The 18,734-nt window shown below is 37.2% G+C and overlaps 1 protein-coding gene across 1 annotated transcript in view; it reads right to left on the bottom strand.

Annotated features, from left to right (window-relative positions):
* Window positions 1-15,815, bottom strand: part of LOC111325016 (uncharacterized) — an 18,948-nt gene extending 3,133 nt beyond the window's left edge. Inside the window, exons 1-19 of the mRNA XM_088759532.1 lie at window positions 15,696-15,815; window positions 14,183-14,650; window positions 13,331-13,459; window positions 12,038-12,598; window positions 8,864-9,268; window positions 7,794-7,874; window positions 7,458-7,505; window positions 6,941-7,055; window positions 6,377-6,705; window positions 6,191-6,252; window positions 5,315-5,378; window positions 4,734-4,818; window positions 4,169-4,267; window positions 3,338-3,429; window positions 2,910-2,962; window positions 2,702-2,815; window positions 1,691-1,796; window positions 785-844; window positions 347-434 (exon numbers count right to left, since the gene is read on the bottom strand). Coding sequence (XP_088615658.1) covers window positions 347-434; window positions 785-844; window positions 1,691-1,796; window positions 2,702-2,815; window positions 2,910-2,962; window positions 3,338-3,429; window positions 4,169-4,267; window positions 4,734-4,818; window positions 5,315-5,378; window positions 6,191-6,252; window positions 6,377-6,705; window positions 6,941-7,055; window positions 7,458-7,505; window positions 7,794-7,874; window positions 8,864-9,268; window positions 12,038-12,598; window positions 13,331-13,459; window positions 14,183-14,650; window positions 15,696-15,800 — 3,064 coding nt within the window. The 5' untranslated portion in view covers window positions 15,801-15,815. The remainder of the gene's footprint in view (window positions 1-346; window positions 435-784; window positions 845-1,690; window positions 1,797-2,701; window positions 2,816-2,909; window positions 2,963-3,337; window positions 3,430-4,168; window positions 4,268-4,733; window positions 4,819-5,314; window positions 5,379-6,190; window positions 6,253-6,376; window positions 6,706-6,940; window positions 7,056-7,457; window positions 7,506-7,793; window positions 7,875-8,863; window positions 9,269-12,037; window positions 12,599-13,330; window positions 13,460-14,182; window positions 14,651-15,695) is intronic.
* Between the last annotated feature and the right edge of the window lie 2,919 nt (window positions 15,816-18,734).

Genomic DNA, 18,734 nt, shown 5'->3' on the forward strand with positions numbered 1-18,734 from the left:
GGGGGGGGGGGGGAGTAATATTCTTTAGGTAGTTACCTCATATAACAAACTATGAAGATACATGTACGTGGGTACACCAGGATTGTTGCTAAGTGCCAGTTACTTGTGAAATTTGCCATATGAAAAAGTGGCATTTGCCAGCACTTCTGAGGTTACACACTTCAATCATTCACCACCTCAATTGAAATTTCAGCTGGCAATGTAATTCCTTTCCTACAACCAAAACTATATTCTCTGGATCCAGGAAGCACACATTCCCTCCTTCGTAATTTCCTACAGTCTAGTATGCAATAATGAATTTTAACTATTAATCAAATGTCTTTGATGCAACAAGACAAAATATTACCTCTCATGGTATCTTCCAGAACCTGTGCACACAGTTTTCTTGTAACTGCTGTACTTGGTCCCATTGTAGGACTGCAATTTATTTCCAACTGAAGAGGGAAAACAGTGCCACTCAAGAAATTAAGAGAGTTTACTGAGTGAAATGTAATGGTCACATAGACCATAAAGACAGTTATCACTACTAAGTAGCAAGCTTTTCCGTAGATACATCAAAGCCTTCAAGTTGAGGAAATTCAGGACTGTGGTCCAGCAGAGCCCTAGTGTCTCAGGTGACCAACTTTTGTGTTTGTGTGACTTGTTTAACTTTATTTTTATGAAGGTTTGTTGGACCTGGGCACACCAGATTTTCCAAATAGGAACCTTTGGGCACCCAGCAAATTTTCATTAAAGCACAGCCTTGAAATAATATTAATAATAACATAAAGATACTAATACTTACCAACCATGGCTTGTAGTCTTCACCAATAATGAAGTCAGCACCATATAACTCAAATGAATTCTAACAAAACGAAAATCACAAACCTTCGTTTAAGAAACTGGTCGAGCAAGAAGTACTGGTTGACCCAGCACACCCTGACATTGAGACTCATATTTTACACACTGAAATCTTTACATTTAAAAATTATTGGATGAGGTTGAGCATGATAATGATAATTATCAAGGCCAAAGTTTTGTGTTATCTGCTGATCGAAGCTGAAGGCTGAGGCAAATAACACAAACTGAGGCCTTGACAATTATCACTATCAGGTGAAAACCAAATCCAATAATTGTTTCATTAAGCATATTCCTGAGCGGCACTTGGAAGGACAAGAGTGCATAAAACTATTGTCCGTAGGTATGATGTCACTTCTACATAATTAAATAAAATCTATTGTCTGTATGTAGGAGGTAAGAGAATGTATAATTATGAATTCATTTATTTTGATAAGGACAATCAGAAGCTTCTCAAATTGATGATTATTTTCTTTATTCTCATGACCTTTACATTTAATTCAAGGGTAACATGGTAACGAGAAATTAGAAGCCAGTCACTTGGAGGGTTGTCTTACAACAAGTGCAGTATTTGTTAGAAGAGCATTAACAATGTCACTGCAGCTAACTTGTTGATAACCTGGGTGGTAATGTCTCTGTTGTTACAAGCAAGGTTACAATTTAAGTGATCACATTAGCAGAATGGTTTAAAAGCAGAAAAAACAGCCAAGGAACTTGGAAAAAAAAATGTTTTTATCGTAATGGCCTGGTTCACCATACAGTCCTCTGAGGTTCAGTGGTGGAGCAACGAAGTACATTATATAAGGGTCTGTTGTTGCTTACAAAGTTTGTGTCAAAGCAAACATCATTTTACCTTCCGATATTCCACTATCTCCTGACAGGACTGCACAGCAGAAATAACAGCTTTCTTCATTCCAGGATAAATCGATTCTTCCCACATTTCACCAACACCACGTTTCCTACAATGACAGCATTGATATGTTTGTATGTACATCTACAACTTTTTTGTATGCAACATCAAACAGATTGTGGGGGGCTCTAATCAAACATAATGAGAATCATAACATAGCTGAGAAATTTATTAATCTTATTCAGTTGCATGCATGTATATGCTGATGAGGTAATACGTGAAACAATTGAAAAGTGACAGGGAATTCCTCTTCTTAAAAAAGTAATCGATCTTCAAAATTTACACTAACATTGGTATACATATTCTCTGTATTGTTCTCTCTCTATTTCCTAAAGTACAGACAAGGGGAATTTGTTCCACAATCATAAGCTTTTCTAGATCTAGTTGCTGAACATTTCCTTTTTTCTAAGCTTGTAACCTTAATGTGTGATTCAGCAGTATCACAGTAACTGTTAGGAGAGATTAATTAGCTGCTGGTCACTTTTAGGGTTTAAAAGGTAGTTATAAATAAATGATTGGTTCAAAATTCATTTGTTAGCTAATCATCATCAGAGTTCATTGAGATATGAAACAGTACTAGCTGAGAAGTTGGAAGAGCACTCAAGAGAATGTAATTGCTTTCAGCTGCACCTCAAGCAACTGCTATGCACCTATTATGCTGTCAAATCTTTTCACATACTGTACCTCATATCTCTATGAATCACGGTTGTAGCTTAAAGAGATAAAGCTGCCCAATTAAATTTCAAGGAAGGTACGTGGCTCAATGGGTGTTGAATGATTGTAAGTCTCTAACCTTGGAAGTGCTTATTGTGCTTTACCAAGCAATCGTTGGCTTAAAATCCAGCCCGTGATCGCTGCTTTTTCACCCGTGCAGATTTCACCAGCAGTGGGTGCTTAGCAACAGTCCAGATGAATGCAAGCTGCCACTTAAACCTGTTATTAATTTTCACTCACGTGAGATAAGCCTTCAAGTCATCACTACTCCACATATTCTCATCTGGTATACGCTTGTCACGGACTCCATTCTCAAAGTGCTTCTGGATGGAATTGTTGGCAAGGTGTATGCTTCTGAATATTTTAAAAATAATGATCATTTCAGTACTTTGATCAACATATTTTTTGAGCCAAGTTGGACTACTAAAGGTCAGATTCATCTACTTACATGTGAAAGTCTTCGAGAGAGAAGTTCTGACTGCAGAATCGTATGTAGCAATCCTGAGAATACAGAAACACCATTGTTTAGGACCACAGCCTGTGAACAATCTTGACGTTTCACTCTCAAGGTCTCACTTGTCTAGTAATTCTCGTCACTGTCAACGTCTGCCATACAATTCTCATCTAGAGAATTTTATATTGGATCAACTAAAATTCCGCTAATACATTTTTTTTTTTATTCTCATCACTTGTCTGCTTGATATAATTGTATTCAATCTTGGTCACATAAAAGGCTTGAAAATAATATTGGGTGACAAAAAGACTCAATTAATGACATTAATGTCAAACTCCTCTGATGGCACATCCATTAATTACATGATCTGAGTACTACTGTAACAGTATATGGGAATTCAAAATGAAATTTTCTGCCCGTACCTTATAGAACCACAAAGTCAAAGGATTCCAGTCAGTAACAAGAAACCACTGTCTGATGTCAAATTTCACTCCATGGATCAGTAGTGGCCTCTCTGTATAAAAACACAGACCACCAAAGAACCATAAACATTTTAAAACTTTGGAAGATAAAAAAAAAAACCACTAATAGTGGTTATACAGGGTTGCCACTCATTAGAACCCAAAAAATTCCGACTTTTCCCTGACCTCAAAACATTTTTCACTGACCTTGAATTAAATTAATTATCGAACAGGCCAAATCCACTTTTACATTTCTCCATCGCTTTTAAGCTTTCCATCCGATTTACGACACCCGATCGACTACTTCAGAACCTTTGTGGAACCCTTAAAACAAAATTCCCTGAATTTTCACTGACTTTGACGAGAACTAAGATTTTCCCTGACTTTTTGTAAAATTCCCTGACTTTTCCCTGACCTTGAGAAATTTTTGTTTTTCCCTGACTTTTCCCTGACTGTGGCAACCCTGTTATAGTGATAAAAATTAAGGGATTTCTGTTACCACATAAAATTATTTTAAGACTCTGGAAAAAATGTCTTTTGATATTGTGATTGCAATCTTGTGTTTAGAAAGATCACCAAAAAGAAAGATCACCAAAAAGAAAGATCACCAAAAAGGTCACTAAAAATTCATAGTTACAAGACTATAAGTGCTTCAAGCTAAAATTCACAGTGTTAGCAAGAGAAGATAGTTTTACTCTTGATTGATAACTTCTCTGGGTCTTCTTAGGGTAGGTTTTTGGTGCTTTCCTGTTATATTTTTAGTATAAACCCAGCATTAAAGCAACATATCACCTATATATTTCTGGACAACCAAGTGACCCTCTTTCTTGCCCACAGCATTACTTCCAACAAGCTTGACAATCTGGTCAAGACGATCCATACACATAATTCCTACAAGACAAGGAAAAAGGCTCAAATAAGCCATACAGAGCCATTGGAAAACTCTCACAGAGCAGAACTGGGAAAAAGAAACATTTATTAGCTATAGACTAATTCTTGGATCGAGTGAACCATTAGCAACCTCAATCGATATGCATGTATTAATGGTTGATTTATCAATCCAAATTTTATTTATAGACCCATTGATAGGTTATCAATGGGCAGCTGATAACCAGCAGATCGTCAGCTGAAATTCGAACAACAATCAGCTAATGTCTTGATCATCAGTCAATTGACATCCTAATCAAGACATCAGCTACCTGTTGGTTAAGAGAGAGCCACTGTCAGGCTACCAGTTGCTTCTTAGCAAAATATTGGTCAACTATTGACCAACTTATTGATCACCTATGGATTGAGGTTATCCCCAATAAACGTGATTTAAGTATTTTGGGACCCAAGTAAAATAAACATGCTTTACCTCTGCCTCTTGATTTTGCACCAGGTTTGACAATCCAAATGTTCTTTGTACCATCAATTTCAATTTGAGGAAGATATTCCTTCATCTAAAACACAATTATTAATTGTCAAAATTACCAATATCATTTGATAATATTATTGGCCATTGGTTAAGAGTGAAAAGCTGACTCCCATATGATTTATTTCATTGTTTCCACAGACTGACAGCTGATCATGACGTCCTTGCACAACCTAGTCTGTAAGTCTGTAATACTTGATCCATCGTTCTACATATTAGTTTCCATTGAAGCGAATGCAAACCCCTTGCCTAGCTACAACATTTCAAATGGTACATTGCAAGCCCCTCAAGCTGTGCACACACTGAGTCAAATACATAGTCTGTAACTCAAGATAACCCTTGTGTGATAAATTTTGTCATTACTATTATTACAATTAGTATCATTATTATTATTATTATTGTTATTGTATAATCTCAAAATAACCCTTGTGTGATAAATTTTGTCATTGCTATTACTATTACAATTATTATTATTATTATTGTTGTTGTTGTTTATGATCTCAAGTAGGTATAAGTAAATTCACCTGTTTCATAATGTTCTGACACTCTTTGAGAAACGGATAAGCAGTTGCAATCACAGTACCAGGACTGAAATAAAATAAAAAAGAATTACAAATTATGTACTAAAGTCAGAGGTACGTGTACTGGTATACTTATGATTGAAAGATGGTGAACAGTCACACTAATTTTATCATGTCACGAGGATGTTGTTTTGAGAAACCACAATTCCCCTTTATATTCCTTTACAAAATGATGAAGGATTTCTATCGCGCCATATCCTATAGCTCATGGCCCTTTACAAAACTTTGCAGGGGACTTTGGCCAGACCGCATTGAGCAGTTTACAATTTTTTTTTTATGAACAGTTTTGCAGTTGCCCCCAATTTCAGAATCAAGGCCAGACCACAAGTTTTGTTCCCTACTCTTGTTCCTTATAATAAACATAAGCATACTTAACAGATTCTATAGGAAAGTTCATTACTTGACGAGGGAATTCCGCTTTAAATTGCACGCGAAAACCGATATCGCATGAATTGCGAAGCAATGAGTGTGATATCGGTTTTCAAGTGCAATTTAATGCGGAATTCACAAGTAAAGTAATGGATTTTCCTTGAATCGCATAACTGAATAAAAATGAGTAAAAAAGGAAACAGCATTACTTAAAAATTGTTATGTTTACATCTATAGATGCAAAACAATATCACTTATTAGAGTCGTTTTCGACTTGCAATTCCACGCTAAATTCCTCGCTTCGTTAACCAATCAGAATGCGAGATTTTATTCAATGATGCAATTCTACTATGAATAGGCTGTCACTAGTGGATCTTGAATCATACCCAAGCCTTCTAAATTATGCTAGCATCACAATATAGTAACATTGTCTCAAATGAATGCAATTACCTCTTGACTTGATAATAATAGACAAGTAGTAGTTTCCAGGAATCCTCTGAGATGGCTGGACCCTAAAATGATTGTCATTTAGAATTACTGGTTATAGCTAGCTTGTAAAATTTGAAAATTCTGTAGACTCTAGAAGCTGGGGTGCAACTTATCAAATACACAAACTGAAGGATAGAGCAAACTGACCTTATTAAGAGGCTCATCAATGTCCAAATGCTCCTTACACTTGAGGAAATCACGACAAGCCTCCAGTGCAAGTGTCAAGGCCTTCACAGGTACCACATTAGAGACTGAGTGGGAAGATGCTCTAGATGTAGCTTGGGATCCTGCTTTGGATGTTTCCCTGGATGTGGCTGAATTCCTTAGCTCTGCAGAGGTGGTCTTAGGAGTAGCATGCCCCTGATCCGGAGGCAGAGGTTCTTCATTGGACGCAGGCTTATCATCAGTGTTGCCATTTTCGTACCTTTGAACAACCCACTTAACAATGCTTACAGCAGCAGTCAAACGGTAATCATCTGAAAGTCAGCAGGAAGTCAAATAAATCCCTACCTCTCAAGAACTAATAACCATTTTCCCTTCTGAAGGGCAGTTATAAACATTTCACTTTAAATACCGGTATGCCTTAAAAGGAGAGGACTCTATCATTTTTGTGCTAGATCTAAAGAAATGATCTGTTCAAAGAAAAGAATGGTAAAAGTGTACAAGTATCACAACACAGACAACATTTAGTTAACACCTCTGTTAATATACCTATGAAGTCCATCTTTTCATCATCTGAACCAAGCAAGTGTGAACGAGGGAAGAAAGTATAGTGATCTGCCTCTTCATACCACTTCAAATTCCTCAGGTTTGTTGTGAGACCAAACTGTGAACAGGACAAATCACATTTTTACATAAGTTAATAGTCTTGCATTCACAAAGTCTTGCACAGAAGTTACCAATAGGTATATATTCCACACTGCCAAAGCTCTTCCTGAGTTCTGTATGGCATGAAACATTAATTAAGATTGAATCACTGCAGCTATGTGGTCCTTCTAGATGTGGGTTTACCCCTTCCCATTAATTTTATGCAGATGAGGCAAGGGGTGAATTGTGTTGTAGTTGCCCAATTCCACACATTATAGTCATTACCCTTCAGCCTACACTTAAACTCAGGTATACTTTAATAAACCATTTGATATGAAAACATTTCCCACAGTCACAAAAAAGATGACACCAAATCATGCAACCACCACTCTGCTGTAACAAAAAAATTGATGATACTGACCTTTGTAGTGAATGAGCTAGCTTTGCTGTAATGATTCACAAGTTGGTCCTGAAAACAAAACAACAACAACAATAAATTAACAAAGAAATTAACAAAAAACTTTTACAAAATTTTGTCATGGAGACAAGCCTGAAAATATAGAGTATGATTACAGTACCGGTATATACTATGACTCTAGCTACCAAGCCTTTAAAAGAGTAAACTAGTGAACCAAGTACACTTTGCATCTCCAGTTATTGTTAGTAATAGTCTTTGAGTTAGTTCCGCTATATTATGATACCATCTGGAGACATGATTTATCACTTATTCTCAGTTTGTTAATTGTGACAATCTTACCTTTCTCAAAAACTTGAAATCTACATCATCTCGTTTGGTTGTCCATATAAATGAAGCCACAGCATTTCGCACAGTTCTGGACTGTGGGAGTAAAAATGGCCATTTTTAGTTATATGCAGCTAGAAAATGCATTTTTGCTAGAAAATTCACATGCTAATCATAACCAAAATGATTACAATTTCCTCAAAATGTGATTGGTGCATTAGCTGCTTAATTTTTTATTCATTATTCTGTAGAGTTGTACCAGATAATGTAATCACTCAATTGCCTGTAATCTGACACCTGTAGTTGGACAGTTGAATGATACCAATATGATATGATGATGCTTATCCAAACCTTTTGCAGAAAGTTGAATTACAGGTTTGTTACAATGAGATGTTGTTGAGGTTGAGAACAGACGTCGGCATTTTCTCTGGAGCAGCCAATCATACTAGTCTACTCAGCTTAATCCACCAATCACAAAATTGATGACAACAACCATAGCAACAACCACTTAACCTAAAAAACTGGGGAACTATACCAAAATGGAGGAGTTTTTTTTCTTTTTCTTTTGAAATTCACTTTACTTACTAGACATTGTCTCTACAGGAGAAATTTTCCCTAAATGTAAAAGTATTTTTTGGAAATAATGGTTATTATTAATTGGTAGCAGAATTTTGTCTAGTCCAATTTGGTCTGTTATCATACTCGTGACTGTCAAATTGAACTCCCACTTTGCAATGCAGAACATCATTATCAGTCTCCTTGACAACCACTGTCATAATCACTAGGCAACCAATCACCTATGCTGTCCATTAACCATTGATGAATAAATTAATTATTTAAAATTCTCTCTTTCTTTTTTAAATTAAAATCAGTTATTCTTTACTCAGTAAACAATCCTTAAAAATTTATTGATCACGATAAGTTGTCACCTAATGTTATTTACTAGATACAGCTATTGCCTTGGGCCACACTCAAAGCCCTTAGGCACAGTTGCTCCAACCCGTTAACAGACCTCCCATCTGGCGAATAACACAATCATATATTTAGAATTATTTTATATATGAAAGTACTTTACATTTACCCACCATAAGACTGAACTCACAGTCTGGACCATTTCCCTCATACCCTGCATTCCAATCTTCATTATCAGTGCTGTCAGTGTCACTGTCATCACAACAGCTACCATCATCACCGTCATCATCGTTGCTATTCTTACTAACATTGACGACAGCCCTTGTTTTAGTCTTAGATGCCCTATGTGATTTAGCTAGAAGATTACTGGAGGCCTTTGCATCTTTCCTGGGTGACATTTCATTGTCAGATTCATCCCCACTGTCACAAGAATTATCATCATCACTACCGTCACTTTCATTTTTCTTGTTTTTTGTAGGTAAAAGACTTCCTTTGTAATGTTTCTCTACGTATCCTCGCTTTCGCAGCACAGCTCGCACAATTGGGTAGGGTCCATGGCAAATAAATACTTTCTTCTTCTGTAAGTAACAGATGGAAAATTAATATTGGACACTATTGGTGATGAGAATCTTTAGTTAGTACAGTCGAACCTCAATTATCTGGACCTCGATTATCTGGACTATTCGATTATCCAGACGTTTTTCTCTGCCCCTAATTTTTTCATGAATATTAATTAGTTGTGATCTTGAAAACTCAAAGCGATCAATTCAAGCTACAAGTCTTTGAAGCAAACAAACATGCTTGAACATTTTTGACCTTTGTAAATACCTGAACTGAAAGTTATATTTGTAAATACATACAGGCTGTGTAGATTTCACAATTAAAATGATGTTTTCTTTGCTGTATACCTTTTGTTTACATCTCTATCTCATTAATATTCATATTTTCGATTATCCGGACTCTCGATTGTCTGGACTCTCGATTATCCGGACTATTTACTAAGGTCCTGACGAGTCCGGATAATCGAGGTTCAACTGTACATATAAAGTAATCCACCACACCTAAAGATGAATCCCTTCCACCACAAAAAAATATCAATTTAAAAACTAGATGCCCTTACAGCAAAATAGATCATAAACCTACAAAAATAGAACGTTTACTTAACTCCTTAGCTGTGCCCTTCTTTACCTGAGCTCAGTCTTAATCACTTTCCACCCCCAAGAAAAATGAAGGGTACATGTGATTTACACCTATAACAGGTGCACATCTTAAATCACTGTTTGTGGTCTTTCCCTACCTTGAATGTTTAGGACATAAACTCAACCCTTTTCAGACCAGCATCCAATTTCTCCTTACAGTAATATATCCAGCTGAGTTATTCATTAGGATCATGAGAATAACTCTCAATATGAGAATATAAGAAATGATTGCCAACCCAGGTGGAGGTGCGCAGTGGCCTCATGGTTGGTGCGCTCGACTCTGGATCGAGTCGTCTGGGTTAGAGCCCCGGCCGGGGACATTGTGTTGGGGTGTTACGAAACGAAGATCCTCGAAAATGAAGACCTAAGACCCAGTAAACAGAATACCATAGAAATTACAACTTAAACACACATTAAACAGCAACAACCCTTAGTAATATAATACATTACACTTCACGCGTTTCTTCCCATAATTATTATACAGCCCGTCTTGTCTGCTCTGTTTCGCTATGCGAGCCAATTTGGTGTTAATATTCTCGAGGGTTTCCCCGGGTAAACTTACAACACATATTATTCTGGAACAGCAGGCAGAATTCGAATGCAAGCCGCCTTTGATTTATAGTTAGCATTGCGTGACAAAATAACAGAGAACGCATTCTCAGGGTCTTTGTTTTCGTAGTACGAAAACGAAGACCCTGCATTAGCCAAAAGAATTGCTTACTTTTTAACGAGAATTTTCCAACAGAGAAAGCTGAACGACCGTCTGAATCTATGTTAGCTATGAAATACAGTAGGAATTTATTATTTATTGACAGAACCCAAGAATCATTTTTCCTGTACAGAACGCATTCTTTGTTATTCTGTCACGGAATGCTAACTATAAATCAAATGCGGCTGGCGTTGGAATTCTGCCTATACTGTTCCAGAAGAATAATATGTGAGGTAAGTTTCCCGAGGAAACCCTCGAGAATATCAACACCAAATTGGCTCGCATAGCGAAACAGAACACTGACAAGACGGGCCGTATAATAATACAGGCAGCACAATAATACGGGCAGTATAATAATGGGAAGGAACGCGTGAAGTGTAATGTACTATATTACTAAATGTTGTTACTGTTTAATGTGCGTTTAACTTGTAATTTCTACAGTTTCCTGTTTACAGGGTCTTTGTTTTCGTACTAAGAAAACGAAGACTGGGTGTCAGGTCTAAGGTCTTCGTTTTTGAGGGTCTTTGTTTTCGTAACACCCCATTGTGTTGTGTACTTAGGCAAGACACTTTACTCTCACAGTGCTTCTCTTCACCCAGGTGTTTAAATGGTTACTGGCAAATTTAATGCTGGGGGGGGGGGGTAACCCTGCGATGGACTAGCATCCTATCCAGGGGGGAGTAGAAATACTCCTAGTTGCTTCATGCTACAGAAACCGGAGTTAGGCGTCAGCCTGATGAGCCACTGGGTTGTAAACAGACTTCACCTTTGCCAACCCAGAGAACTTTGATTGGAAAACAAATTCTCCTCGCCAGTACCAAAAGAAGTGTATAGAGAAGGATATATGAGAATGTAAATACTGATGGTAGGGTGTAAATTAAAGGGTAGTAAAAGGGAATTTTTTCCAGTCAACTGAGAGCAATATCAGTTTCACAAATGAAATTTAAAAGGCCAAATGTGTCCAAAGATGTCAATTAGAGAGAAACTACTTATAAAATTATGAAATCTTTACACTCTAACATCAATGGGCATTAATTCTCCATATACTGTTCTCTATACATTTCTTAAGGTACTGAGAAGGAGAATTTGTTTAACCATCAGGAGCTTCTTTAGTTTGTGATCATTTCCTTCATGTTAACACCCAAGTGTGTGCATGATTCAGGGGCGATATTGTAAGAGAATTAAGGGATGGGAGGGAGGGGGGGGGGTTCAAATAGAGCTTTTAACAATGACCCATTCCCTGATTAGTCATCTTCAAGGATATATTAAAAAAATTTACATGCATCCCAACTCCTTTACAACATTTGTTGAAAGGCACAACACAATCCATTATAAATTACAAATTCAAAGTCATGGTACAAATCATACATGTGTGTGATAAGATTTAATTGACAAGTGTCAAAACCCAAGAATGTTCTACAGAATTAAATGATTCTTACCTTGATGGCATTTTCTGCTACTTTTCTTGCATTTCTAACTTTGTCAAACATAGGATCATCATAACTCTTTTTTCCTGGCTGTGAGTTAGGTTGAGAGTGACTCCTGGAGTGAGAAGTTTTCTGTTTTCCAGTAATCTTGACTTTTGTACTCTCATCCCATCCAGGGCTATTGTTGTTACTTTCAGTGGTGACCAGTTTTGCTGGGGGATGGGTAATCGTCCTTTTGCGTGCAGCCTTTAAAACTCGCTTTCCCCTTTTCAAGGATAAATTTTCAAGGGACTGATTGTAAGGACTTGTTTCTTGGAATTTTTGATATGCAGCATTAGCTCTATTGACAGCATTCTCTGAAATTTTTCCAGTTGACTTTGTTTTTCTTGTGAAATCATTCGAAGACAAAGAATTCAAGTCAGATTGCTCGTCAGATTTTTCCTGTGAACCTCTTCTATCAGTTCCAATGGATGTGCTTATGGTGTGAGTTGTTAGAAAATCAGGTGCCAACGTTGATACTAGCACTTCTGGAGATGTCATTGAACTCTCATCTGACAACTTCTGATCATCTTCCTGCAGAATTTTGACAAAATGTTTCTGAATCAATTAATTCAACCAGCTGATCAGTAGACAGTCATCTCTCTCAACCTGAGGGAGTGGTGTGATTGAAATGAAATTTGCAGAAAAAAATGTGAGTGCGGGCTCAGTTAACAGCCGCTGTTCAGAAAGCGGAGCCTGCACTCCTTCCTAAAGAGACCAGACTCAAGAGAGCAGCAGAAATCAAGCCTAATGTAAGTGCTGCTTAGAACAGTGGTGGGGAGATGTGTATCACTGATTTTTTTTTTTTTTTTTTTCACTGTTTGGGAACTGGAGCCCATGCTCCTTCCTGAAGGGACCAGACTCGAGAGAGAGCAGCAGAAAATGAGCCTAATGTAAGTGCTGCTCGAACAATAGTGGGGAGATGTGTATCACTGAATTTTTTCTTCTATTTGGGTACGTAGACCATGCTGGTGTGGAAAGGGATGGTACTTAAGTCTTGACCCTTTAACTTCCATGAATGACCAAGACAGAATTTCTCCCCACAGTATCATTACAAAATCAAGCAGACAAGCAATTAGAGTAGAGGGAATATCAGTTTGGGATTATTGTTAGCTGATTTAATACCAGTTCTCCAAAGTAAAATCATAAGAATTGCACAGCAGACAGTAACCAGAATTTCATATGAGATCCTGGGAGTGAATATAAATACCAGCCTGGGCAGCAACTAATCTGACCAGGAAATAAAGAAATAATGCCTGAACTAACCTCTGCAGACCTGGCTTCTTTGATTTTTGAAATCTTTTTCAATCTTGTTGGAGACCTGCTGGAAACTTTATCAGGAACTGGAGTGAACTTGTCTTTGGCTTGGTTTGAATTGTTGATTGTTGCTTCAATCTGTGAAATCACAGACAAAGAAATATATCTGTTATATATATATGATATATCTAAAAAATTCTCACCAAAATGACTAGTGGGATCATTTTTACTTAGATAATATAATAGTATATCGTGCTCAAAATCACGAGGACAGTTATAATTATCACAAGAAATCTATATTTGTGTAATATTATAATTGTTTAAATGTTGTATAGGTACTGTGGGAGAGTAAGGAGTAAATTTTGATAGAAAATCCAAAATACATTAAAAAAAAGACTAAATCACATAACGTACTGAAAATGCATTTAGTCGAGATTTATATATTGGTAATTACATGCATATTTTTTCTTACGTTTTTTTTATCATTAATTAGGCGTTTCCAAAGACGAGGACAATTTGTAAGATTTGATTGTGGATGATTCCAAGGTTGCTTTACGAGATTTACACTCAACATACCAAATATTTCCTGTTTGGTTAAACCACTAAACGCGACTTTTAGGCTATCAACATCCCGACCAATACTCCAATGCAATCACGGTCTCGGGCATATAAAGAGTAACTTATTAAGAGTCCTTAAGATTTAGCACTTCAAATTGCACGAGTTGATTGATATTGCCCCATATGGGCTCTTTGCAGACATTTCATGTTCATTTGGTATACTTCCAGGTGACTTGAGCTCGTCAATCATCAGCTCCAGACAAAACTAAACAGTAGAATGCTAAAAGTCAAATGTGTACTCACATAGCGCTTCTGCTTCTCCACGTGCATTTGCTGCCGGTCCATAAATGTCGTTTTCAGCTGCTGTACGATTTTAACACTGTTCGAACTCACTTTGGGTTTAAAAGTAAACTCATCTGCCGCGTAATAAGTCTTTCTGTCAGAGCTAGAACGGACCTTTACGCCGCGTTCTTTCGCCAGTTTTAGACTCAGTGCATTGAGTTTTGGGGCAAAAGTCAGTTCACATTCAAAATTCAGTCTTTGCTGAGTCTTCGTATTTAGCGTGGAGATCATTCCTTTTTTCCTCGCTACCTCATTCAAAGGGCTCAGCTTCTTCTCCCCAGAATTGCCTATGTCCTTGTCGATCTGTGTAGCTGGCCCATAAATGGATAAATCCCCAGGTTTTGTTGACAAACTCTCGACAGTCTCCACCAAAATATCGCCATCATTATTCTCGTGATTCTTCTGCGAACCACCCGGTTGCCGAGCTTCCTGAGAAGTTAAATCGGTAGATTCTTGGTTGGCATAACTACTTTTTACCATATTAAAGGTCTTGCAGTAATCTAACATATCCATCTTTGAGAGGAATCAGGCCTCCGTTTGTTTATCAGACAGTACTGAACGCCATTTTGGAAACGTTTCCATAGCAACTTCGACTGAGCGGTGTTGAGTACTCCGCCCAGCTGGGGACCTTGAAGTCGCCTTTTGTGATTATCAGAAGACCAGAGAAAAAAGACAGTAATTGTTTGTTCTTGAAAATCATTATTAATTTACGTCGTTTTAAAAGTATTAGCCTAAATAGCGAAGGTATTTCATCAATTCGGTATAACTTTGAAGAATTCGGCAATTGAAACTGGTCGTAAATTTCAATGTCGAAGAATCTCGAACGCTCTTAACTTCAGTCTTGACGGGTTTGCATATAAATAACTACTAATTGTTATCAACTATGTTTATCTAAAGCTCGGGAATAATGGATGTTGATAGATTTGAAGCGGTTTCTATCAGCGTTTTGTAGTTCTTTGTGGCATTCGCGAAATCTGACATTTGTACATTTGTGGTTTACAGTGAAGCATAGTTAATAGAACTACTAACTATGAGTGAAGTTTGGAATGATTTTTGTCGTGGGGAGCAGAGCGTTTCTTTTAGAAATCTTGTCGCCAATTCAGCAGAGGGTTGAATGTAAATTCTCGCGATTTATTGTTTCTTTTCCTTCGACATTGTTAAAAAGGTTTTCTTTCTGAAAATAGTCTAAATGACTATGTTTTGTGTTTATCTTTTTTTTTTAATCCGGATTTAAAGTTTACATGGCTGCGTTCGAATGAGATTTTTTTTTCGCCTTGTTCACTTATTACTCTCCCGTACTGATTGTACTATAGTTGAAGCTCAAGTGGCAAAAGAAACAAGTTTTCCCTGTATCCCTACTATTTAAAGAAATTGGTGGGGGTGTGGGGGTGGGGGGGGGGGACGCCTATTCGAGAGGGGCACTTATTAGAGGAAATACGCGGTATCTCGGCTTCAAAAACAAATAGATACATACCAAACTGAGTAATCTTGCCTCGCTATCCTCTAGGTCGAGTGGTGCTACCCAGTAAATCCGCTTGCTTGTGGGACCGAAAGGAAACTCCACCGAAACATGTAGCATTTGCGAAAGTTTTTATGCAGCGCCAATTTGAGAGTCTGAGGAAACAGATGGTAAAAAATTTAAGAGCTCGAAGCCATTTCGCTCTATTTAGGATCGATTTTTTATTAGATTTTAAAACAGTACAAGCATAACTTTTCATGACTTAAAACGCCACATTTTTTCGCCCAGCTAGGTGTACGAAATTCAACGATACTGGGTGTCCCCGTCAAAATTCAATATTTTCTAAAGAGTTCCGAAGATGTTTTCTGAGACTTCGGCTGCGGCCCTGATAAGAATATAAGTAATTAATAATAAAGTTACAGCAAATGCTCAAATCAAACTAACATTTCTTTTTGAAATCTAGAGGAAGGCTCTTATGCAAAAAGGAAAACGCAAACTGTGAAATTTATTTCCAAAATGAAACGCAAAGCTCACGGGGTTTTGAATCGTTGACATTTACAATTCACTCCAAGCGTATTGAACATCACGATCCTTAAATTTCACCTTGAAATTACTAATTTACGTAAAAAACTTATTTTTCATTCATATCTCAAAGCCTTGGATATAAAGTACTTCGTTACCTGGCAGAAAGTTAAACTTTTCTGAAAAAGATTATTTTTAACTCTAAAAAAATAAATCACAGTACTTTTCATCCCGCAAACCTTTCTAAAGAGTTCGTTATGCTCAAATGTCTTAAAAATCGTGTAGATCTACACATAAAATCCTTATATTTTCGGCGTGATTAAGTCCTCAGAACTTAGTTCGGTTTAAAACAATCAAACTGCAGAACCTCTTTTTCTGTTTCTTTTTCCTTCTTTTTTCGGCAACAAGAGAAGTAACTTAACTCACTGAACTTTTGTCTTACGTGTGAGTTGGTTCCCCCTTAAAATGGCTCCTACCTCCAAACTCAAACACGCACTTTATTTCAGTTTCTCAGCGATCAAATATGCACCTTTATGTAAATTTTGAGCTCTGTCTATGTGCAAAATGACTGTTCAATTAGGCTAGACTGATATGATTTGTTCAAGAATAACTTAAGATGACCTTCAGTATTCATTGCTGTAAGCCACAAAATTTCGATTTCATTTTAATCAGATTGACCGCTGCATTGCCTGAATATCTTCGTCATGGAAATCAGAAGCATGAAAACGTTCACCTAGGAAACATGATTGAAATAGAAAAAGAAATTCCCAGCTTTTCGTGATAGCCAAGCTTGCAAAACATTATGCGATAGTGCTTGCCTCAATTGTTTTTTATTTTTGTTTTGTTTTTTTGACCCTTTAATTTCAATTCTAGTCTCAAATTGTTGGCATCTTAACAGTGTAAATGTTTTATTTCAATTCCAGCCTCAATTTGTTGGCATCTTAACCGTGCAAATGTTTTTACTGATAACTATCTCCTCGTTCGAAAATTGCTAGTAAAAACAGGCCAATACTTCTGAACTAAAAAAATTCTCGATCCCAGGTGTTCTCTGACTGATGATTTGGCTATTAAAAATACCCGCATGTACTGTACTCATCACTTCACCGGAATCAGCTCACAATGTTACTTGCTTTGCTTTCGATCTTCCACGTCTTCGAGCTTTGTAGGTGGTTAATTAAAGATAAACTTCGAAGGGTCTCCGTCTGTTTTGAAATTTTTCTGAAGTCAGTCGCGATTTTGCAACAAAAAGCGGCGAAACGAGAGAGTTTAAAGTAAAATAAAGTAAAAAAAAAAATTATTTTTAAGGTACCAAGAGATTTTCATAAAATGAAGTTAACATTGAAGGGAGAAAAAGAGTCTCCTATTTTTGACGAAGAAAAACCAAGACACAATCTACCTCAAGATTTGACAAATGGATGTCAATGAGTTAAGTCAAACTTACCGTGCAATGCAGTAATAGGCTACATTTCTTGAATTAAAGTAAAAAGCGTTTTCGTCAGTTTCCTATCATTTTGAAAATAATCTGTATTGGAGAACTGAATGTGAGATTTGTTTTGACGCCCCAAAACGATTTTAAACATTTGAACTACACCTCCTATGTATAATGGTTTGTTTTTGTGATGTCATAAGAGAATATAGACAGCTTGTAATCTCTCGGAAGTCATAAATAAATATCTGTGACGTAACGATATTCGAGTTTCTGTAGAGGTTCTTTTAGCCCGCGAGCTAATTTCATACCCAGACCTTACCGAGTAACTGTAACCGAACGTAGCTTGGCCGTGCCAAGCCTTTTTGAGACGCGGGTGGCAGCTAGAAGTTAAAACTTCTCATCCCTGTTGGTCCCGTCGCTCAGTACACCTCTTTGGTAAACACAGTATGGTTTAAAATGCTGAAGTGACGACCTTATGATCGATACATTAGCGTCAAAGCGCACCAGAATTAGCTTTATTCTTATTGTGGTTGCCGTCAGCGTCTCAAAAACGTCTCTGCTGAGGTTCTCTATAGAGGTTTTGCACAGCAGCCATGTCGGATGGCAAGAACAATTGATTATTTTTCCCATGGGAAAAAAAATTTTTCTTATGCAAAATATTTTCATTGTTCCTGCCATCCAACATGGCTGCTGTGCAAAACCTCTAGTACGTATGATGCACGATCCTTCGCAGTAGATAGCGCTATTTATGCAATAGCGAAAATCAGGCCTGTACGGGATTCGAACCACTGACCTCTGCGATACTAGTGCAGCTCTCTACCAACTGAGCTAACAAGCCAACCGGGAGCAGGCCGTTAAGTTGATTCGTAATAAACCCGTGATGATGAATCTGATACAATGAATATATGAAGTTCATATATTTTGAACTGCGGTATTAAATACGCATTATGCACGATCCTTCGCAGTAGATAGCGCTATTTATGCAATACGGGTCTGATTTTTTTCAGGTGCGATTTTCGCTATTGCATAAATACCGCTATCTACTGCGAAGGATCGTGCATCATACGTATTTAATACCGCAGTTCAAAATATATGAACTTCAT

Source organism: Stylophora pistillata, chromosome 5 (genome assembly GCF_964205215.1).
Source record: "Stylophora pistillata chromosome 5, jaStyPist1.2, whole genome shotgun sequence".
Taxonomy (NCBI): Eukaryota; Metazoa; Cnidaria; class Anthozoa; order Scleractinia; family Pocilloporidae; genus Stylophora; species Stylophora pistillata.